The 24,014-nt window shown below is 40.3% G+C and overlaps 1 protein-coding gene across 7 annotated transcripts in view; it reads right to left on the reverse strand.

Annotated features, from left to right (window-relative positions):
• The window catches only part of LOC142398773 (receptor-type tyrosine-protein phosphatase mu), a 168,346-nt gene that overhangs the window by 91,705 nt on the left and 52,627 nt on the right, over positions 1 to 24,014 (reverse strand). For all 7 annotated transcript variants that reach the window (XM_075482936.1, XM_075482941.1, XM_075482940.1 and 4 more), the window contains exons 4-7: positions 22,717 to 22,795; positions 20,837 to 20,952; positions 19,227 to 19,401; positions 12,477 to 12,770 (exon numbers count right to left, since the gene is read on the reverse strand). In XM_075482936.1, the coding sequence (XP_075339051.1) occupies positions 12,477 to 12,770; positions 19,227 to 19,401; positions 20,837 to 20,952; positions 22,717 to 22,795 (664 nt within the window). The remainder of the gene's footprint in view (positions 1 to 12,476; positions 12,771 to 19,226; positions 19,402 to 20,836; positions 20,953 to 22,716; positions 22,796 to 24,014) is intronic.

Below are 24,014 nucleotides of genomic sequence, written 5' to 3' on the forward strand. Positions count from 1 at the left end.
TTTTTTCCTTGTGCGTTTACAGTGTTATGAGAGTAAAAGAGTTTCCATATGCGTGCACAGCAGCTCGCGTCTGGTTTCTCAGCATCTTTCCAACTATATGTACAGAAGAACGAATTACTTATCAGATCTTCCTCAGGCTTTGCAATGTGCGAGTCATTCGGAAAGCCAGGATCTTTATCAGATCCGCATCGATCGAGAGCAGAAAAGCCTGGTGCTGGCAAAGACTTCCACATCCCTGCTCAGCAAACAGAGCCTCAAGGGGAGGGGGAGGGGTGGTGGGGGGTCTGCTTCCCCAATGATTAGAAACCCCCAGCAAGTCAAGCCTGGTTGCCATCTCATCAGGATGAAACGGCGCTCAGGTTGAAGAGTAGGAGGTGGGAGTGCTTGTTATTTAGAGATGAAAAAAAAAAGAGAGATGCCTCAACTTTCCCAGGATGGCACTTAGATGGTCTCATTCCTTGCCGGCGAATGTCAGCAGGGGCTTGTCACATGCAGGGACTGTTGTCAAAGATGCCACCAAAACAACACGACAAAAGCAAAGATTAAATCCTGGTTGGAGCTATTGGACCGGTTTGTTTTCATGTTAACTGTTCCATTCCAGGCAGTAAGGCCTGGTATTGCCATCACTTATCTCTCCTTTTGCTTTGTGGTTCTCACTCTGTTCTGTCTGAGCTGGGTGCGCTGGGCGGCGAGCACATTTGTTTGCCTCTTTCCATTACATCATAGTGATGGTGCTGCGACCACTGAGGTAATGACATGGGTTTTACACTTAGAAAATCATTTTCATATCCTAGAGATACAAGCGATAATGATAGCTTTTGATAACCGACAATCAAAGCTCCATCACCCTCCTAGAGTGCTCGCCTATGCAATCCTCTGGAGGATGAGAAAGAGAGGGGTGGGGTTGGGGTAGTTAAGAGGAAGAGATGGAGGGAGTCGATGTGTGGGCAGATGGGTGGGGGCTATGGATAGAAAGCTAAGACAGAGGTGGGTGGAAATGCCAAGGTTTTTGTTGCCATCGAATACAACACATCAAATGAGGCCATGGTGTTGAATAGTGTACATGTCATAATAGACCGCACTTGAAAGCCACAGTACATGGACCTCTTGTGTTCCAACATAACCTTCTACACCCATTAGAAAGTCAGAGACAAATGCCCACACACTTATGAGACACACAAACACACGTACACACTTTGTCCATACGCCTCGGAGGTGTGGATAATCACAAGGATTTATTGAATGGTGGTGGTTGCTCCTCACTCTATCAAGTCCCGCTTTATAGGCCTCGTGATAAATGACACTGCCATGATGGGTGAAAGTATGGGGCGGAGGGGCCAACAGTGCTCTGGATCAAATTGAAACCACAGAATGAACCCCTGCGCTGGACCTGGCTGGGCTGCCACGTTGTCTGATGAACCCCCTGAAGCTCTAAGGGTGGAGATGAATGGGCGAATCCCTTCCTTCTCACACTACTGAATAGAAAGGGAGGGCAAAAGCGTGTGGGAGAAAGTAAGCCATGCTCTTCCAGCACACATGATGTATGACAAGGCTCAAGACTGTCAAGACGTACCATGTCAGTGCTTGCTCACTAACAGCCATGCTCCAGTGTACTGTTCTAAAAACGCCAACCAGTTCAAATAGACAAAAAAAACAAAAAACGCATTTTTAGTGGTTATTTTTTATGAATTCTAAACTATGCACAACAATAATTAGAGTAGCAGGTTATATTTTGATTGTTTGACTTGTTGGCTGACCACAATGGAAGGGCAAAATATTCCTCATGGAAGCTGGAGCGAAGAGCCAGAGGGTGGAGATGCAATCTTATTTAAATATGCATATAACCCTGCCCATTCCTCAACATTCTCTTCTGAATGGCATTTATAACACTGTACTTGAGTGTTAAAGAAAGAGAAAGAGTAAACAATAAGTAAAGACAGCAAGCAAAGTTAAAAGTTACTTTAAGTACACAAAAATACATCAGCTTCTTAAGTCTCCAAAGCACTTCAACCATCTGACAAACACTTCTAAGAGGGTGGCAGCTACTGGCAGTTGCCTACTTAAAAAAAAACTTAGATTTGTTTTTCTTATGATCACCTTTTTAGCCTAAAGTTAAAAGAAAATTCAGAGTTAAAGTGTTGGAGTAGGGAAACATCTAAAATACACAGGGCAGTGGCCACCGACGACCTGAGTTGAGAAATATTGCTGTTGATACTATTTTAATGCTTTACCAAATCTAATGCTCCAAATTGCGTCTGATTGAGACCCACGTCTTCATATAAAGTTTCAGTTTTTTTCTCCTAAAATCTCTACTGAAATCTCCCATATTCCAGGATGCTGAAGTTGCAGTTCTGCTACAATTGGACCTTTTCTACAGTGCAGACCATCATCTTCGCAGAGTGCTACACCAAAACTACTCGCACTCGAGTATTACAAGACATATCATGAGCAAAATTAGTCATAAATACAGCGGGCATTACTGCTGCCAATCTGCAGAGCTCAACTTGCAGTCTAAAGCGAGATCAGACATCTTGTCTGTTCCACATAGAAGATTATAGGAATCAATCCTGGCCACTAGTGGGGTGGGGCCACTCACCTCAATTGAGTAATGGTAGGTTAGCTGTGCCTGGGCAGAGGTGTGGGAGAGCATATTCAAAGATCCCCATTGAAACTTTAGGAGACTAATAACTGCTGGAGCTGGACTTAAGTTATTAAGTAATTTTGACTTGGCTTCAAAATAAATGAAAGCAGGACAGGACAGGCACAAGTTTTACTTTGATAACTGCCATTAAGATTAAACCGCAATGGTTTCGAAGTTGCTATTAAGAGGTTTTTGCTCATATTGTATCACTTCTTAACATTTTTTTTACCTGACTCCCGCCCTCTGGTATTCGCATACCATCTGGGACGAGCCCACAACCGACATGATTTCAAATGGGGCTATTTTTTCTAAAACTCGTGCATGTGATTGGATGAAGAATCTGTCCATCATCTTGACTGACACGCCACTTCAGCCACTCCCAATGACTCAACCCGTGCTTCATTTGTAAAGTGGGAGGTCCCGGAGCGCAGAGGATGAGTGGCTCCGGTGCGAAAAAAAAGCGTTGCGGGGGGCGCTTTCGAGCAACCCTGTGCGCCACACCGAAAATAATCTGGGCATGTATTGTAGGCCTAATAACGATAGTCACATCAAATCCGGCGCCGCTTTACAAACTCTCTGGCTAACTGTCCAATAGAACGGAAGTGTGCACCCTCCTTTTCCGTAATATAGATATTTTCAGTATCTCGTTTCATGACTCCGCCCATTCATCCAAAGTCCCACCCAGCGATTAATGATTGGCTCTGATTATTTTCTAATCGGACGAAACACATATGACTCCCAGGCTCCTCAGATGGTTGTGTGAGGAAAGGGAACGCCCCCGCGTGTAGTTGGTGAACGCAGCCAGATGACGTGAGTCAGGTTAAACATTTTTGACACAATCAATGATTTTGAACCTATATGGAGGAGAAAAACGGCTCAGGTTCCAAAAGAAATACCACAAAATTTCCTTTCCTTTCTTTTATTTCTCCAGTTTATTTCTCCTGACCATAGCATCTAGCTACAATTAAGAACTGTGCAGCAATGCAGTTGCTGGTAATGGTCCTAAATTCCTAAAATCATTTTGCTCTCTTTACTTCAAATTCTAAAGTTGTATTTTAGCTTGCAGAATGTAATATTCCATTTGAAAAATGCAAAAGGAATAAATTCCTCAATTTGTAGACATGTTTAAGGAGTCAATACTGAAACCTTTTCCATCACCTGCCATTTATAGGGATGAAAAGAGCAGCTCTGGCGAGCATGGGGTCAAAAGGTGAGTGAAAGTGCAAATCCACCGACCGGATGAAAACAAATGGGTAGACAGTTGATGGGAAGAGCAGAGGCAGCTGAGGTGGAACTGGTTAGATCAATCTTTCATTTTGTTTCCACCAATATGCTGTGCAGTGATTGGGGTCGAGTGACAGGTAGAATGACCCCCTCCTCCACTATCTGTCTTAGCACGTAGACATGCCCACACACCCATCTCGGCTGTCGTACCTGGCTTTGTCTTTTATTTTCAGCTTCCTGGGGAAAATAGGCTTACAGATCGGAAGAATACAGCCCCTCATTTAAAGATGGGGACGCAAACTCTGCAGGAGCAGTGGGAGGTTACCAAAGTGATTCCTCAGCTTCAACACATCGCAGATGGCTCGCGTGCCATTGTCATTTGTCGCCAAAAAGCTGCACGTGTAGCGTTCTACTTAGGGTGTTACCAACAATGTAAATCAAAGTGAATAGCTTGACTTTGTAAAATGGCTGCTGCATTTTCTGAGCCACCTACTTACAAGATATACGAGATCCAAGATCGAGCCATCGAGGTGGGAAATACAGGAAATAAATCGAAGTCTTTCTGACAGTCATGTCCTTTAGTTGAGGAGAAGACGTGGAAATGTTCTTAAGTATGAGTTATACAACTAGACTGAATGAGTGCTTGTTGGATGCCTTGGAAGGGGAATGGGACATCTATAATTCAACAAAAGGATAGAGAAAATCAGTGACAAAAATTACAGCAGATAGACCATGAATAATTAAACAGGAAGAATAGAAACATTTAAAGACCTTGAGAGGCATTTCAGTTCAAATTTAAAAATGGCTTAAAAAAAAGAAAAACAGAAAAAGAAACAGATATAGTCAAGCCTGACAAACTATTTTGCCCGAGGCACAAGAGTCGAGATTACAAATAAGCTCAATGATAATTGTTTGTGATGAGCTAGCTTTAGAATAAAAAGTTTATTTGGATGTCACCAGAGTTATCATATGAGCTTTTTCGTGCTCAGAGCCTCGTTTTTTTTCCTGTTAGCGGAATATAAAGATGGAGGGATGGAGGGATGGAGGTGAGGGAAATACTAATTACAATGAAACCACTATAAATGTAGTCTCTCATACGCTGACCGTTTCCCTTCCAACAGCAGTTGTTTGAAGACATGTCCTTGAGAGGAACACAATTTGTCTATTGCGGAGCCAATATCATAGAACAGAATTTGCCATTCTGCTTCAGTCTGGCTGTGATAAAAAAGACTTTCATTGTGGTCTTCTATAACCTTCCTGCACACCACAAACTCAATCTACCCTGTTTTCTCTGACTGACAAAAGAACACAAATTCAATAGGCCTCAAACCAAGGCTTTTCATTCACCTTCCAATAGGCAATATATAAACCCTACAGGTCACATGTCTGGCAGCTATTGTGGGTGACAAACCCGAGCGGTGTTATCTGAGATGGTGAGGTGAAGTGGCTTTTTATTCATGGCTCAAGGCAACAATAGCGTTAATTAGACACATGGCCAGAAAACAATTTCCTTTCCATTCAGACCTTCAGAGAAAGAACTCCTCAATCACAACTTTGGCAAACCAGCAACTGTCATAAAGGATTAAATCTCACTAAGACAATCTGGCCTGTAGAAATGCTAGAAGCTATAGGAAGTGATAAAATAGAAATCACAGCTGAATTAGCAATCATTCTACCTTCTTTAGCAGAAAGTTAAGCCTTGGTCTATGCTCCAGCCCATCTATGGTGAGAAGATTGGGTAGGTGACTGAAAGAATGAGACCACAAAATTAAATTGCCTTCATAGTTTGGCTGGATTCAGCCTCAGTTAAAGCTCCCTTGAGCTTTATTTAATTTTTTGGGTCTAAAGGGCATTTTAAAGGGTTCATAGACATCTAGACTAAAATTGGGCCAAATTAGGTTAAAAAGTATACATATTATTCAATATCTAACCTGTTTAAAGATTAAGATTAATGTTTAGCCTCAAAAATCAACATTGAGAACTTTGCCTTATTATCACCTTTTGTAACCTACTGAGCTACCCAGCCAGCATTCACAATAAACACCACCACAGTCAAATATTGCTGATTCTAGGGAACATTTTGTCTGTGCAGTAGCTGAAGTTGCTACATGCTTACCTTTACACCAAAACTGAAGTTCTTGTGAATGTGAGTTACAGCATGGATTTTAATTTGTTATTTGATATTTATGTATTCAACCGTCAATTTATGTATTCCTCCTTTAGGATAACCTCGAAACAATTTATACAACCTTTATGGTTCCTATTTCCAACCTTTCATATGAAACACAAAATATGTTGAATTAGTTTGGGAAAATGTCTTCATTTTACCCAATAATGTCTTTCTTTCAACTCATAATCTCACCATGTAATGTTTTTGGCGAGTTGACATTACATACCATATTTTCGGAAACTCAGCAGTTGATGAGAAAACATTTAGAACAAGAATCGAGCAATTTTCAAACTCAAAGTACAAATCCCCGTTGGGGTTCCTTGGGATTTTAGCATGATTCTTAAGACTTCCGTTTTCCATCTTACACATTTAGATATTTGCTTAATATAAATATCAAGTGATAAGAACTGAACTACTTGTGCTAATTAGTGGCTTAATTTACGGTTATGACTAGTTGATAGCACATCTAGTTCTTAGTGGGAGGGTAAGTAGCTGAGACATGAGAGGAGAGCGGCTGCTCATTCACTCTGAAAGAACCAGTCGGCATGGTTAGGGCATCTAATTAGGACGTCTCTTAGGCGCTTTCCTTTGAAGGCTTTCCAGGCACACCCATCTAGGATGAGGCCACAAGGTACACCCAGACTTTGCTTGATGGACTACGTATATAATTTCACATGGGAGTGCCATGAAGTCCTTCAGGAGGAACTACAAGTGTTGGTGAAGAGAACTACATCTGGAACAACCTGCTCACAATTGGGACAAAATCGATCGATGGAAGAATGTATGGCCTTACAGGAGCACTTCCAAGCTCCCAAACAACCAACTAACACACATACACTCACACAAAAAGGGGAAGCTGGTCAAAAAGGGGGATGGCAAGCAACCCATCCTGACTCAACTGAAAATAGTTTCAGTTGACGGAGCCAACATACGGTACTGTGCAAAAGTCTTGGGCCCACCCCTCATTTCTTTATGTCTTGCTTCACAGGAGCTAAAATGTCTTGTCTCGTCTTCTGAAGGTTTTTTCAAAGTTTGTCTTTGGACATTTACCGGTAGCTGCTTATTTCCCATTTAATTTCTTGAATCTAAACATTTTCAGAATTTTTTTTTTTTTTGTATATCCAGTATATATATACTGTATATGTATACTGTACCTTTAAGCAATTTCAATTAATTATTAGCAGCCTGTCACAAAGAAACACAATTTGCTCTAATTTCTTTAGTAGTAGAATTTATGGAAAATTAAACTATTAACACAGATAACACAGTTTAAGAGGTATAAAATAATATTTTGCACCAACAAAGTGATTCACAAAGGGCTATTAGCCCAAAATGTGGCAAATCTCACCAGATTAAAAGGAACAAAAGGCAGCCAAAATCCAAAGAAGAGCTTTGTAATGTCCTTCAAGAAGCCTGGAGAACTTTTCCTGAAGATGACTTGAAGAACTTACGAGAAATCTTATCTAAGAGGGTTCAGGCTGTGTTAAAGAATAAAGGTGCTCATACCAAATATTGATTGTCAAGCTTATATGCTTTGACAATTTTTGCATGTTTCAACAAATCTGCTGCACCCATTTCCTGTTTTCTTGCCAAAACATAAAGAAATGATGGGTGGCTCAACATGTCTGCACGTGTACTGCAGATGGCGTCGCCAAACTTGGAAATTATGAAGCTGACACCTCTAACCTTGGAGTTAATATCAGCTTGTAGCATTGACCCAGTTCTATTTCTTTCAGCCTTTAACGATGCACTTTCAGTGGATTCATAATCACTTCAAAAATTCCTTGTGGAGGAAAGGGCAATCACACCTGTGTTTCCACGCTGCGATTTGAACACATGTGAGATCTGACCTGTGAATTGCCAGAGGCAACCAGAGATTGCTCAAAAACTGACAAATGAAAGTGATAAAGAACCAATATGAATTCTTACAGACACTTTATGCAACTGGTACTTAGACTTAACTGTCCTTCAGTCAGGTCATTAAATCTTCTTGTCTGTCAAACTCAATGGTCTCTTGACATATTAAGTATACATTGGGAAAAAAAAGGGTCTTTCATTCTGTAGACTGCACCTTTCAAAGACCTCTTTGGCAGCTGAACAATGGCAGAAAAGAGGATTGAAATGAATGTAAATCAGTCTACCCATTAAGTGTTTTTGTAGGCTTTAAAAGCAAGAATGGTGAAGAGAAGGTTAGATTTAGTTTTTGGTTGAATAGGAACAGGAGACATTTAACTGGTATATACGATTTTAAACATATCCGTCACTCATGTAACAGTGAGTTTCTTCAAGAGTTTTCTATGTGATTCACATGCTCTTCAAGGTCAAGGCAGTGCTGATATTCCTCAGAGAAGATTTTTCCACTGACATTTCAGGCATGCAGAGAAGAGCTTTCATCGTAGTGTTCTTGCATCTCATTATATTAAGAATAACGTCACTGAGATAAATGATTGTACTTGGGGGAAAAAAATGATTCTGCTAACATTATCATTAACATGTTTCCAGTAAGTAGCATCACTCTTATCTGCATGAAAACAGACTTGGTCCTTAATTATTTAACCAGGAAGCTAAATGCAAATAACCAACCTAGATGTGAGGGAACATTGTTCTGCAGCCTCTCCTTCTTCTCCACTGTTATACATGATTGAGAGACGGATGATCCCTGATTAACGCTGATTCCCGTGTGTTTAATAGCACTCGGCGCAACAGAATGGCAAAGTGAAAACAAACAGATGAGACAACTCCCACGTGGTAGGAGCGTGCAGATGGTGAGAACTTATAGATGGAGATGTGGAGCTGGCAGAGGCAGGAGTCTGAGCAGGTGCTCGGACCCAGCGTGGACATCATGTATTGCCATTTTTAAAGGACACAGGGGCCAGCAGGACAGCAGAGGCTAAAGGGTGAGGAGATGAGACATACAGGACAGACTGGGACAGACTGTCCTCCTACCATGGCAACTAGTATGAAATGATCTATGCTGCATCACAACACGTGCTGTGAGGAAACAACATGCCATATGCAGTCCTTACTCTGGCTCATTAAATTTCAAATAGCTGTAAAAAAAATATATATCAACAAAGATGATTTAGATATTGTTTAACTGATCTGTAGTTGCTGTGAGCAGCTGTGTGTTTAGTAAAATTTTAGAAATGCAGCATTACTGGAGTTACAGAGTGTACTCAAAAGGATTTTTTTCTTTCACTAAACCACATTTAAAATGTGTCTGTGAATGTCTTAACCCAATGCAGATAAAAATGCTGCACGCTTTTCCACACAAATCTCAGCTATAACTCAGACTGCAGTAGAGCGTTTGTTTAAGCTTTGCTTATCTGCCTTCCCTGAGTGGGCTGGAAATGGTCTCTCTGTGTGAGATGGTTTCTCGATGATGCTGAAATTCAGGAAACCATGCTGTGATCCCAGAGCACCACCTGATATTACAGTGTCTTCCCTCAAACAGCAATTACAGAGTGTGGAGAACTCTCAAGTGGTAAACAACTTCACACAAATACAAGTTTTACATGTACTGGGGAAGCACACCGACTTAATTTTCTCTTCTAGTCCAAAAGCATTGGTCAGTCTAGGAGTAAAGGGGGGGGGGAATCATGAATTTTAAGTTGTTAAATCCAACAAGAATCATTCTGCAAACTCTTGAATGTCACAAAATAACCCCTAAAGCAATCACAGAGCCTTGAATGAGACATTCTTTGTTGTTCACAAACAGACTAATGGAAGTGCTCCATGGGAAAGAAAACCTTTCAAGGCAACCATCTCTCCCTCCTGCCTCCTGAATAGAATTGGTGGTGTCCTTGCATTATACATTCTCAATTTTCCAGCACATTGAATTAAAACGTCCTTTGTCATCAGAAACATTGCTCATTTTGCAAAGTGACCAAACCATGCCTGTGAATGATTATGTGAAAGACAATGCTCTAAAGTGGCCACAGATTTTCATTAGAGCCTCCAGACAGCAGCGCAGGGACAGGAGGAGTGAGTCTATATCAACAGTGATGTATCAGACAGCCCTGTGAGTCTTAACTGTTCAATTAGGAGCACTGCTGAGGCCCAGCCTGTCAGCAGCAAAAACCAGCAGAGAGCTGGACAAGATCAAGAGCTGCTTCCTCAAACACACTTCAGGAGGCAGGGCCATCAATCTCTCTAACTGTGACCGGTGGGGTGGCAGAGGGGCAGGACCCCCGCAGAAGCCGGGCCTGGCTCAGAGGGCAGCACAGGTAGGCCCATTCATCCCCATCAACCAGACTAAAAATGCATGAGCTCGTGACCTTCACAATGGGAGGAGGGGGTTGCACCCTGGCAGGGAGGAGAGGAAAAAAATCTCATTCCCATCAGCATTTCTTTAGACACCCAACAGCATTAGCCTAGGAAACTGCTGATCCTGGGTTTGTGTTGCCCCTCAAGTTGGCATCGTCACACAGCAAGGGAATTTAGCTGGTTAATGTTCTGAGAAGGGCAATTTGAACAATATCATGAGGCATTCTCAAAGTGTTTATGTACACATTTGAGTTTGAATGCCCACAGCACTGTAGCAATATAATGACCCAAATTTAAGTTGCCACTTTGCTTCACACATGATATCAATCTGTGTTGCTGATGAATTAAGAAACTTATTCATGTACGGGATGAAAATTAGGCAAAAATAAAGGAAACAGTTATAAGATTAACCATGTGATTGGGCAGCTTTCAACTCTAAACTGTATCTGAGGCAACATATAAATAACTTATGTGAGACAGAGCTGCTCCGCATACCAGTGCAAGTTGAAAGAGTTTATTTTCCAGGAGTAGTTATTTGTTTTGTTAGATCTAATGCTTAAAATCTATGCAGCTCACTAATTGTTACAGGTGCAATATGCCAATAATAAAAAAAAAAAACCTTTATATGTATGAGAATGAGAACACAAGGGTTTTGTTTATAAAAGAAAACAAATACTAGGTGAACTGGCAATGATATATGCTGGGCAGTTTTGAGATCCAGTTATTTACTTCAAATGAAATGAGGCTGAAGAGAAAACACATGGAGCGTAACCAACAATGGAGGCTGGTATTTAGAAGGTGATTTGTAAAAATAGGAACCTCTTTTTCAAATAGAAATGCTATAAACTTAAACACAACAAGCTTAAGGCAATCATGATAAAAAATAATTAGAAAAAAGTGCTGAATGAACAGACTGCTTGAACTGCTCTGACCACTCTATTACACAGGGCTGTATCTCAGTCTTTATTTAATGAAGAGGTGCGATTTTTGTTCTCTGGTGCATAACAGTTATTGTGTTGGGACTGTGCAACGTGCTGCCTTTGGAAGTGGAACTACTGTATTTCTTACTTATTGGGGCTGATATGGCTGAAACAGATGTTATTACTATCTGAAAGGTAACACCATTTGTCTCTGGGTTGTCCCGGAACCACAAAGTGAAACATTCATAATAAGTCGGCCGCAGATTTAACACGAGTTAGGCCAATTAAAGATATGACAGCACAGCGGCATGGAGACCATCACAAAAAAGTCCAAAGTTTTTAGGAATTTCAAAATGGAATTCAGCTTGCAATCGTTGACTAAACTATTCCTTTTACACCATATCAAATAACTCTTGAAGATAACGTGAAACTGTATATCTGAAAGTTCAAGTCTTTGAGGATGATGTTCCTAAGATCTAATGAGCAAATATACAAACAAATAAATGTTCATGTTCATGCATTTGGCATACGCTATTATACAAAGCAACTTACAGGTAGGGTAAGGGGGTCTTGCCTAAGGACCCCTATTGGAGGTAGTACCTTTCATGCAGGGGATTTGAACCCAGGTCAACTACATGAAAGGTGGCAATCTTACCACTACACTATCCATTCCACATAACGGAACAGATAAAAATGGAGGCTTATTGAATAATGAATGGCTGAGTCAAAGCCAAGTTTTGAAACATGCTAAAATGTTGAAGAAAGTTTTAAAAGTCCAGTTCATGCACAAAAAAATCCTCTCAAATATCTAACAGTTGAAATAAACCTTGGATTAAGAAAATGTGATATGAACTTCAGAAAGCAGATGTCAGACATCTTGATGGAAAAAAATAATTCATCCGTTGACTAAATGACGGATATTTTAGGATTTCATTGTTAAATTCATGGTGTGTGAAATGGTATGTGCACATAGCTTTAGCCAGGAAGATTTCCTGCCCTTAATTCTGTATGAAAAAAAAACACATATATCCCCATATTTATAATTTTCTGTTGTACAGATTAATGACAAGGTGTTTGCTATCTCCTCCTATATGACTTCGAATCATAGAAGGAACTTTTTGCACGTTAATTTATGCTCTCTTTTTATTTCTATTACTCAAAACATGTCATTAAGCCAATTACAGTGACACTGTGAAATAACAATGATAATTTCCCAAACATCTCAGGTCATTTTTGTGTAAGTAATTTGCCTTACCTGCACATTTGGTCCTGGCTCTCAGAGGTGGTCCAGGAGCTCCGGTGCCTCCATCCAAAGGTCTGGTCAGCAGAACGCTGATCTCGTACTCAGTGTCTGGATCCAAGTGGCCAATCTTGTGTGTGGTCTTGTCTACAGGCTGCAGGTCATACATTGTGCCAGAAACAGTGCGGTACTCCACCTCCCTGTCTATTATTGGACCGTCACCATTGATGGAGTTGGCATTAAGTTGGATCCAAAGGTAGGTGGCCCCGACAGCCGTCAGCTGGGGTGGAGCAATAGGCACTGGGGGTTCTAGGGAAATAAAAGGCTTTCATGAATGCTAGAAAATCATACTATATAGGTGGAAAGCCTTTAAAAAACAAACACATAAAGTGTAAATAAATATATATCTATATATGCTTTATATATTTCTGAAACATTAATGTACATATGTGTGTATATATATATAAATATATATATATATATATAAATATATTTCTTTTAAAAACAGGAGAATACGTGTGAATGGAAAAAAATTAAACTTCTACACAAACAAAATGAACAAAATCAATCTTTAAACAATCAACAAAGCTCAACATTAATTTAAAAACCTCGCTGCATCTTCTTCATGTTTTGCAATAATTGAGGTATTTAAAAGGAGCCAGTCAATAGTTTCAGCTCGATGGGCAGAATATTTCATCATCGCTACCACACTGACTGATTCATGTAATCATGCACCGTTTAAAAGTGATGGCAACTTCAAACAGAGGTGTGAAAAACGTCAGCCAGACCTTGGCAAATGCTGTTCCCATTGAACAATGTATCGATTTCAATCAGAAAACTCCCATTGAAACACCTCTGACAATTGACAGCTGCTGTAGTTGTCATCTCTCTTGTCAGTGCTGGTGCCAGTTTAATTTCTCAACTCGTGATTGCTGTTAAATTCTGTAATCCTATTTAAAGCTAAAAAGGGCCGATGGGATGGGTAAAACCACAAACTCAAGTGTCTTTTTAGCTGCTGTCCAGTTTGAAGCAACTCAGCAAAGGTTAACAAAAAAATATGCGTCACAAATTTTGCTTTGCCACCATTCAAAGGAATATACCAGAATGTATTTTTTTATTTCATCACCACACAACTAGCAGCGCAACAGCCTCTCCCAACACATGCTTGTGCGTTCATGGAAGCAGGAGCTCAAACCACAACTAAAAGGATTATACCTTACTGAATTGACCGGTTTTCAATACTATTAGTGTATCTATTATACAGGATACTTGACACAGTGCAAACACAGGATGCACCAGGACAACTCCAACAAAGACCCAAACTCACAACTTTCACAAATAATTGTAAAGGTCACAGACAGACCACATTTCACCTGTTTATGCCTCCTTGCGTTGGCTCACAGTTATTTTTACAATTTGTTTGAAGATTTTACCGTTTTTAAGTTGCTGCATATGTGCATATATTAACATTTTCTTACTCACTATGGTCAGCTGACCAGTTGCTCCTGGCTTTTTCGAGGAGCAACAACCAACCCTTTCAAATTAGGATCTCACAAACTCTCGACATTTTCAAATCCAGTTTGAAAATGTATCTGTCTTTTTAAACCAGGCAGTCTCTTTTTTCTGTGTGGGTACTTTGATTTGATTTGATTTGATTTGAAACTTGCTTGAGTATTTTTGTTTTTACCATTTTTGCTTTTATTGTTTTACGTATTTTCTTTTGATTTTGACAGGGCGGCCGTGGCTCAGTGGTTAGAGTCGGTTGGCAGGTTCGATTCCCACTCTCGCCACTCAAAAAATTGGTGGAACTGACTGCTGGAGGGGTGTCCGTCCACCTCCTTGTCACAGCCGAGGTGCCCTTGAGCAAGGCACCGTACCCCCATGCTCCCCGGGCGCTGCGAACTGCTGCCCACCGCTCCAGGTTGGCATCTGTCTCTATGTGTGTGTGACCCTGTGCATGTGCATGTGTGTGTCAACAGGTGCCAACCTGGATGGTTTAAAAGCAGAGGACAAATTTCATGTGTATGCGTGTATGCATGTATGCATGACAAATAAAGCTGATCATCATTTTACAGCTCTATGGTCGACACTTGTTGTTTTTAAAGATGCTTACGCAAAAATTGATTTTGACATTTTATTTTGGACTTAACTTGACAATATATGATCTTAGAAAACCACTGGGTGTCATATTAGAGCAGGAAACAGAACTCTTTGGAAAACTAAAGCAATGTTGACTCTGGTCTCATTCTTCTCTCTGTTGAGGACTTTTAGGGGTGTTTATTCATTGTAGGTAAGTATATAATTCTTTTATGGGATATAGAGAAATTCATCATCATCATTGTATTTTACTAGTAGAATAGTCTATGTTGGCTTTGTACAGACCAAAACCTTTCAAGTGTCTGTAACCTTCACACAATGATTAAAAGGTTAAAACAATCTGAGTTATTTCTGGGCCCTCTCAATGTCAGCGGCTCTGTTCGGATTGTAACAAAAATAATTTTGGAGTTCTTCTTCAGTGCAAGTTTTGCTCTTTCAGACAAAAGTGTTTCAAGAAAACCTTCAATATGTTCTCTGTTATGTCACCAATATTTTTCTAATCTTGCTTAAACCTTGTACCACTTCAGGTTTAATGAGGCTTCTTGAAATGTCAAACGAGTTATTTTAACCTTGGGATATTTTCAGTTTTTTTTTTCCATACAGAACAGCCAGCACAAGGACAGATTGCTGTGACATTTACAAGACCGTGAAAATCTTTTTAAGATTGTCATAGTTTTATTCCTTTTGTTTTCACTGTTTTTGTCTCCATTGACAAAAACGCCTAGGAAGAGTAACACAGATTTCCTGAATATGCAAAGTTGTCTAAAACGAATAAATAGAAAAGAAAATAAAAAAAAAAAATCGAAATCAAAATTCTATCCAATCATAAGGACAACTAAAAAAAAAAAAACAGAAATAAATGCAACTTCACAATCTCAATATGATGTTCAGTCTTTGAAAACAAAGTCACGTTGAAATTAAAACCTGGCATATTCAACAAAGGGCTATGACCAACAGCTAAGGAACTGCTCGGGAATCTACCATTGTCACATACATAAGCTGCATGTCAAGAGGAGAAGCTCTAATGAGCACACTAGAAACACAATAATAGCATTCGTGGCCTGGCTGCTTTTCATGGAGTTGTCGTGGAGAGGGCAAAGTCTTTGGGTAAATAAAAAATGGGCTGAGGTGACCAACGGCAGATGGTTACCCTACTTTGACTTCCGATCTCACATCCCTAAACTCCTTCTAATCCAGGCTTTCAATAATACTGACAAACATCACCTAAAGCGAACCAGCTAATCCATGAGGTTTTCCTCTGTACTTACAAGCCAGACACTAGTCTATATGCTGGAGGCCGACAGGAAAATGAGGTGATCCAAAATCTGGGTTCAGCTGTTGACTTGTTCTGATGGGCTTTTATGGTCTGTTATGTCTTCAAAGGGATTTAACTGAGTTAAGTTGCTATGCACTCAGATTAAGTCAAGCAATAGTAAACAATGCAGGCTAACTCTACTACATGTTTTTTTTTTTTTTTAATATCTTAAAATTATTCAATTTGAATGTGTTGGTTTCAAAAAGAGAGAACCTCACTTTTTTTTTTAATCTAACTGTGATACCATATGTAATGTATTTTTGTTCCTTATTTAGTGCCTATATTCATTAAAGAACCTAATTAAATAAAAAGAAATACTGAAAGTATGACTCAGGGAAAAGTAAAATGTCATAAATAAACAACCAACACCAAGTAAGCAAGTCTAATGAAACAGTCACCAGATTTTTTTGACACATTTGCCAAAGCACTCATTTTTCCATGACACCTTATGATGCATAAGACCAAATGGCCCTCAAACTATGACAACGTTTCAGCTCAGTCATGACTGGTTCAAAGAGGCCATGTAACATAGAATTTCACCAACTATTAACACAACTAAAGTGATAGCATCATACTGTATTTGATCAGGAAAGGCCCCTCAGTCATCCCGTCACATTTGATTCTCTGTAGAAAACATTCATCACTCTAATAAATGGATGCCACTCTTACCATTCAGGCCTATTTCTGCTGTTATCACCTGAGACGGCTTCTGAAACAGCACAGCTAAGCAATATGATGTATTACAGCAATAAGCATTTAATTTAACTATGAAAAGTTACAGCTTCACAAAAGCAACAGCAGCTTAGCTTGGTGATGAAATTATTCCTGTAGGTGCAGTAATCCTCTGCTCAAGAGCCACAGCAGATGCCCTGCAAATCACAGATTACCGGTGTGGAATACATTCAAGTTCTGGAACACTTCAGGATATTAGCAACTTGTTTACCAATGTTTAAGCCACGAGCAGCAGCTTTGCAGCGGTGAGGTCCTGCAGAGGTCTTCCAACTGAGCTCTGTGCTAGCTGGAAATGGTTGACAGTGCACAGATGAAAGTGGCGACCATTCGTGAGGGTCAGTGAGCAGCTGCTGTCATGATGTTGACCAAAAAGGCGAACGGCCTGGCAACAGCTGAGCCTTGCTTTTACACAGCACCTGCCAGGATGCTATCACACAAATGCATCTGCAGCAACAAAAAACACTCATACACTGGCATGCACTGGCATGACAAACTAATGTTTACTTTTAAAATGAGCCGATTTATCATATAGTTTATGCAATATCACTGAAAAATGACACCGCACAAAGAACCCCAAGTTGGCAACTAATCTAATTAATATACCACAGAAAAACAGAGCAAATTTTAAGCTGGAACTAGACAATTGCTGGCATTTTTTCTTAATAACTCGCTTAGATAATTAAACAGATCTCTAAACAGATTAATTCGCTAATCATTTAAAAGCTACACATACATTACACAAATATACGAGTGCAAGAACACAACCCTTTCATTACACAGTGAGCAATAATAAGAGCTGCCACTCAGCTCTGTTGTTAGATTAGTTAGACTTCACTGTTTATAAATCCATCTCTCATTTGCCCGTTACATCCACTGAGCCTCTCTTGTTAAGATGCAAGAGGTCCTCATTATGTTGTGCGCTTTCCTAATTGGGCTGCTGTGAGTAAAGAATTGATCTGCCCCGGATATGAAGAGAGGGGGCCACAGGAAAACGAGGGTCTTGACTGGCCTACCTTCGATTTTTGGTGGCTATTCTCATTAGAGCTGACACGGCCGCGACCTCGAGTTGGTAGCATGGCCCAGAATGCAATGGAAAAGCTCAGTGAGGGCTCCAGGTGATTCTAACCAGGCCAAGAAAAGAACCAGCCCTTGGACAGGGAGTAATTATCCTCCTTTCAAAAACCACTGGCTGTTCAGCAGGAGAGCTCATCAAAACAGGAGGGGAGGGCTGCACGGGGCCGGTCCGTACAGCACTAGAAATGCATGTGGCACATTTCCACATAGGCACATAAATACTGATGGAAGACTGGCACGGATAGCAGAAGTGATTATCCAGGATAATCAAGCATTCACTTTCCTCATGTTAAAGGAAAAGGCAGTGTATGATAATGAAGGAGGTGAGGGGAGCTGGCATGTGACTGTAGCAGGCTCATAATCCAAAGAAAGACTCCACGGTCACTCCTCCAAAAGCAAGTCATTGATGTGGCGAATACATATTTAAGGAGGATTTACAACTCAGACACTTTGCTAGGAGGGTTAAGCACTTGTTTTATGACTGGGCCGATAAGAGGAGATATCAGATTTTTATGTGGGACACTGATAAGTGTGAAAACGCCTTTTTCTCCTCTTCGAACGAGCTGGATTACATCAGAGTCACCGAGGTGTGAAATCAACGTAGGATTTAAACTGCAGTGAGTTACAAGATTTGATACAAGCCTTAACTGAGAAAATTACTGCATTTTAAATATTTATGACGAAAGCACTTTACCCTTTACTGTTATATTATTGTGTGGAAATATATCTGGTAAGCCTGAAAGCAGCGATCAGCAAAAATACTGCTGTCTAGTAAGTATGTGTAAGTGTGTGAATGTTGCAAGTGATTGTGTTGCTGAATTTATGCACAAGAGTGGTTTTGAGTGCCTCCAGTGTGTCAGTAAATTTTCTTTGAGCACACCACTGAAACCCACTGATACACTTGGGCAGAGAGACTTTATCTGCCTCTTACATTCTGCTGTGTCTGGGCCCAGCCGTTCTCGCATGATTGACAGACCTCGATCTGGACAGGCAGGATTAAACCTATCAATCACATACAAAGCTTAGAGCCCAAAAAAGAAAAAAAAGAGGAAAAAAAAAAATCAGGGCAGTAAATTCAATTGAGAGCACTAGGAGAAAATTGAGGTGAAGAAATATAGAGGGCCATTACCGGGCTATAGGGCTGTAGGAAAGAGAGGCCTTGCAGGATTTAGTTTCGGACGACTCCATAAATTCATATCAAATGACTGCAGGAGTGAAATATCAGTGAGGCTACTGTAAACCCTGCTGCCTCTCGCCTTTGTGATCTTTTAGGTGGAAATGTGTTCAGTCAAGGACAGTCTTTATAGAAGAAGTATTAAGGTTCTGTGGATAACAAATCAACATAAAAAGCTGCAGTTTTCAGTCTGTCCTGAGAGGACATTTTCATTTAAAAAATATGCAGCATTACCGGTTTATCTCCTGGTAACTTTGCTGAATGCATGGAGGTCATGTGGATGGGAAAACATTCCTGCTCTCTGTGTGGTTTTCAGTCAGAGACAGTAGTCCATGTTTGCGTTTTGTTTTTCTGCCTTGGGACAAAAACTCACGTTTTATGGTTAGTTCTCCATAATTGGACACTCCAACTCCTTTGTCTGAGTGGACAATGCAGCGGTAACGGCCTGAGTCGCCCTTGGTTGTGTTCTCCACATCGAAAGTGCCTATGAAGCGCCGGTTGTTCCAAGGTTTAGTGGCTTTCATCGGGGCCTCTCTTCCACCCATGCCCTGTTTGGAACAGAGACAAACACAAGTGAGCCTCCAAAATGGAAAAGTTTAATAAGCAAAGTGGCCTGACCTTGTGTGTGTTTCAGAAACTTGAGTTCAGTGTTCTTGTCGTCTGCTCTTGAGCTTGTTTGTTTGTGTCCCATCGGTGGCTGGAATAAATTTATTACACAGGAATGCACACACACACAGAGACACACACAGTGGGCTTCCCCAGCTGTCACCTCTCACAGCAGGCAGATGGGGGACATTTGTTCATTAGAAATATTTCTTCATTACTGTCATCGGGGGACTTCACTTAATGTTTGTTTTCCAGATCCTGTGCTAATGAGGACGTGTTTGTTAAAATGATGGAGTACCTGGCAGAAGACCTTTACCCAGCATCATGCTCCCACTGATCACATGTGTGACAGTGTGCTTAGCAGCAGAGCCAACAGGGTTATGTTTGCCAGATGCACTACCTTTGCTGCTTAGAACAAGGTCAATTCAAGACTGCTGCGCCGCTCACTTGTGCCGGATATAGTACTCAGTATCCACATGGAGCCAACATCTATATAGGTTAAGACCATACTGCGGTGATCTGAAACAACTGTAATCCCCTGCATCCCAGCTGCAGAGGCCTGTGGGAATCTGGTGAGCAGATGAAATCTCAACCACAAGGGCAACATAAAGCAATGTGTGAATGCTTCAACTTGAAATGATCCACACAGCAGATTACAAAAGGCCAATAGTGTTTCCTGAAAGTGACTTTTGAAAGAGGTTGAGAGGCTGGCAGCTTTGGCTTCTAAAATCATCTAATTGTTTAGAGTTTTCTTAAAAGCTTGAGACGATATGTTGTTATGATATGAGATTTAAAGAAAAAAATTCCCTTCCTTAATTTTCACTTGGTGTTTTATCACTGTGATCACGCAGAGCACGAAGTGTTCGATTCAACTGCAGTGCATTAAGCTCAACACATGGGTTCTTGACTTTAGAGTTAAAAGTTTGAAATAAAAGTGCATTTTCAAGAAGTGATGCTGAGGACAAAATCATTTCAAGTGGTACTTAAGGTGTAATATTTGGAAATGTGTCTGAAGGCTCCCTTTGTCCAATTCATGGCTTTTGGATTATCATTTACAAACTGTAACCTTGCTTAATACACACCTTACCAAAATATAAGCCACTTATAAATCATCAATAAATTTCAATTTTATTTTTATTTTTAATTCAATGATATATTACATCAACTTACATTTTGTTACATATTTAGTCAAATGCAATAACAATGATGCAAATCTACCAGCAAATCTACCTCATCTTGGATCACAAAATTGCATATTTACGTAAAGGGTTTGTTTAGGAAGACATCTCCAGCGAGTCCAGTTCTATAACAGGTTCCACAATCTGATCAAGTCCCTGACCCAGAGTCTAAAGAAATGAAATAAAAAATGTCTCTCACCTGAAGCCAGAGACGAAAGTTGTCCCTCTTGCGTCCATTGACAGTGCAGTGAAAAGATGCTGTCTGTCCAGCGTTGACCTCCACTCCTTTTATAGTCAGGAAGTGCGGAGTATTCACTATGAAAATAACAAATAGTTGTCAAATGAGATTGCATGCTGAGAGGGGAAGTTCAGCTTCCAAAAAGATGGGTTGGCATTTTGGAAAACTTAAGTGTCAGAAGTAAAGAAACCATTTAACACCGAGTTGAGCAAATTTACGCTCCTGCGCCATACAAATTTGTCTGTTACCCACACAAGAACTCTTATGCCAAGATTTGTATGTAGATCTAGTGATCTGAGAAAAGTCCCGCTGAGTTTAAAGCATACTGGGATTTAGTAAGGGATATTCCTACAAAATCTTTAAAATCGGGAACCAGAGGCCACCTACCAAAAGCCTCCTTGTCACTGTATCTCCACTGGATTCTTTCGGTGATGGAGGACATTTTTCAATGAGCATTATTATCTTTTCTATTTGAACTCATTATCAGCACATTCCCAGACCGAGATAGTCCAGGAAAGTAACTTATTTAGAACATTTCTGATTAGTGCTGCTATTCTGCAAAGCAATATAGGGCAATTCAGTGGAGCGACCTTGATTCGAAACATAACCGAATCTCTGAAGACTTGTCAAAAGCTAATTCTATCACTTTCATCATTTCATTTTTACCTCATATTTCATAACCTTGCCATTGAACTGCAGCTCTTTTATATCTTTTCCCTGTCAATCTATCTAGTGCCAGAGACAAAAATCTATTTTTCTATGTCTTCTTTAATGGCGGGAGGAAAGCAAGACCCCCCCAGTGGCATAATCACACCTTTGAGCTAGATATTCTATGTGGTCGTATAAATAGAAAATGAATTGGCATTTCTCTACTGAGGAGTCGCTCATCACTTTGCTTATCACTCAAAGAAGCCCAATTGCCACTGAGTGGATTATTGATCCACTCACACTTACAAATTTAAACACTGAACACGTCGTGAGGCCCCATTGATTTGCTCCAATACATTTATATGCTGCTCATATTGCTGTATAAATCCATCTTATTGACATAACATTTGTAGGAATTCAGCTGCTTTCAAATGGTTAGCAGGTCATTAGTGGCCAACAATCAGAGCCCGATGCTTCAGCTATGAGGGTTGGTGTAAAGTATAAATCAATTGATGAGAATTCACGTGGTATTGATTTTAGAGTGCAGGGTGTGAAAACCTCAGTATTAACTTGAGGGGTGCCATATGGACCAACATGACTCTCTGCACTCAAAAGAATAAACATGAAGAATACTGAAGAGGCATCTTTCCTCCACCCTTACAGCCGCAGCTTATCCCAAAAGCAGGCACAGGAAAATTATAAATGTGGCAGTAATTACATGTTCATTACTTCTGTAGTGCACTCCAAAGTGCTTGTACTGATTCAGTAAGGGTAGCAGAACTCCGAACAGATGTTGATGAGACACTTTACAGAAAATTCTTCAGGGAGAAGAAAAATGGTAAAATCCAAACATCAGACGCAGCAGACTGTTCGGTAGGGTTTGCTTTTCAGTGGCTTGTTTTTTTGTACTTCTTGTGCCATCTCTCAAAGGATAGATTTAACAGAGGCACTCAAACATTATATCCTGAGCACACTTCAGCATGTCAACTATATGCTCATAAATCTGCAGGGAGGAAAGAGGAAAGGAGGAGGGAGGCTCCCACTTGGAATGACTGTAGCATATTATTTGAAGGCCTTTTGTTTGACTTGAAGGCCTTGAGCAGAACAATGATACAGGTATTTGGAAGGGTGTCATGAAAAGGACAATGAAGGTTTGATGATATTCTTTTATGGTGAAGGGAAAATAGACTTACTGCACTGGTGGCCCTGGACCACAACGTCTTTGATGGCCAGCAAGCCCCGCTGCCCTGAGGTTACAGCCTCAAACACAATCTGAGGAGGAGAAAGGAGGCTCATAACACCAGTGATAAATGGGCACATGTCTTGAAAAGGTACCCGAGTGTGGCTAGGCGTGTGCAAAGTCCAGCTCTCGCTAACACACTCTGTTCCTTCGCTGAGCTGCAGCTGGTGACACAGCTGCAGGCCACTAACATTATTTCCACAATATGTCACAGTTGACAGGTGTTATGACATGCAAGTGTGAAATTAGGTTTGAGCCTTGAGACGATTAGCACACAGTCTGCGACAAACACAGAGCACAGGAGGTGAGAAGCAAAGCTAAAAGGTCATGTCACCCAAATTTCTCTTGCCTCGACAATATCATTTAATTTTAGTTGCTCATTGATTAATGAATGATTAAAAGAAAGATGAATAATAGAAACTGTAAAGAAAATGCGTTACACAGTAAAGTAATGCAAAGACGGCTAACTCTTCCAGTTCCGTATCCAAGATGAAGTCGCACCAGCTTTCTCTGAATTCATAGTTTATCTTGTGTGTAAAGTCCTACTTGAGTTTGAAAAAAAAACATGACTTTTTGGTTAGAATGTGAACCTGATTTCTGTGCTCCAGCAGACTACAAACACACACAAAACCTAGAGATAGCCAATTCATTATTTCATCTCACTGCAGAGTACACCAGTTGCTGGTCTACCACTGCCACAACTTTGGTGTTTTACCAGGTTTGGTCAGATCTGAATTACAATGTCATAAACTCTGCAGTCACACAATAGAACAAACTGACATGTGTTCTCTGATGTAAAATCACAGTTTCTGTCAATGGAGTGTGGTAGCTTTGAAGATAAAAGAAAAACTGCGAACAAAATACTGTCAGATGAGCTGTAAGTGCATAACAAACATACACCTGATGACACTTTCTACAGCTTAAAAATGTGCGACCTTCTCAATATTTGGCCAACAGATATCAACATGTGTAAATAAATCCAAATAGCATGGAGCTGCATTTTAGATGCGATCTGACCATAATCTACTGCAGGTAACACATGCACTATAAATATTTTATACACCCTCACTTCAAAGAGACCAACTTATCACTTTCAAAACAAAAATCTGGAGCTCATATTCATTTTTCATGAAAGGAAAGATCTTGGTTCCCACACTTTACCACTGCACTGAACAAAGAAAGAAACATCTGAGTGATACACAATCAATCTTCAATCAATCAATCTGAGCAGCAATAGCCTGTTTGTTTAAG

The sequence above is a fragment of the Odontesthes bonariensis genome, chromosome 14 (genome assembly GCF_027942865.1).
Source record: "Odontesthes bonariensis isolate fOdoBon6 chromosome 14, fOdoBon6.hap1, whole genome shotgun sequence".
Lineage (NCBI taxonomy): Eukaryota > Metazoa > Chordata > Actinopteri > Atheriniformes > Atherinopsidae > Odontesthes > Odontesthes bonariensis.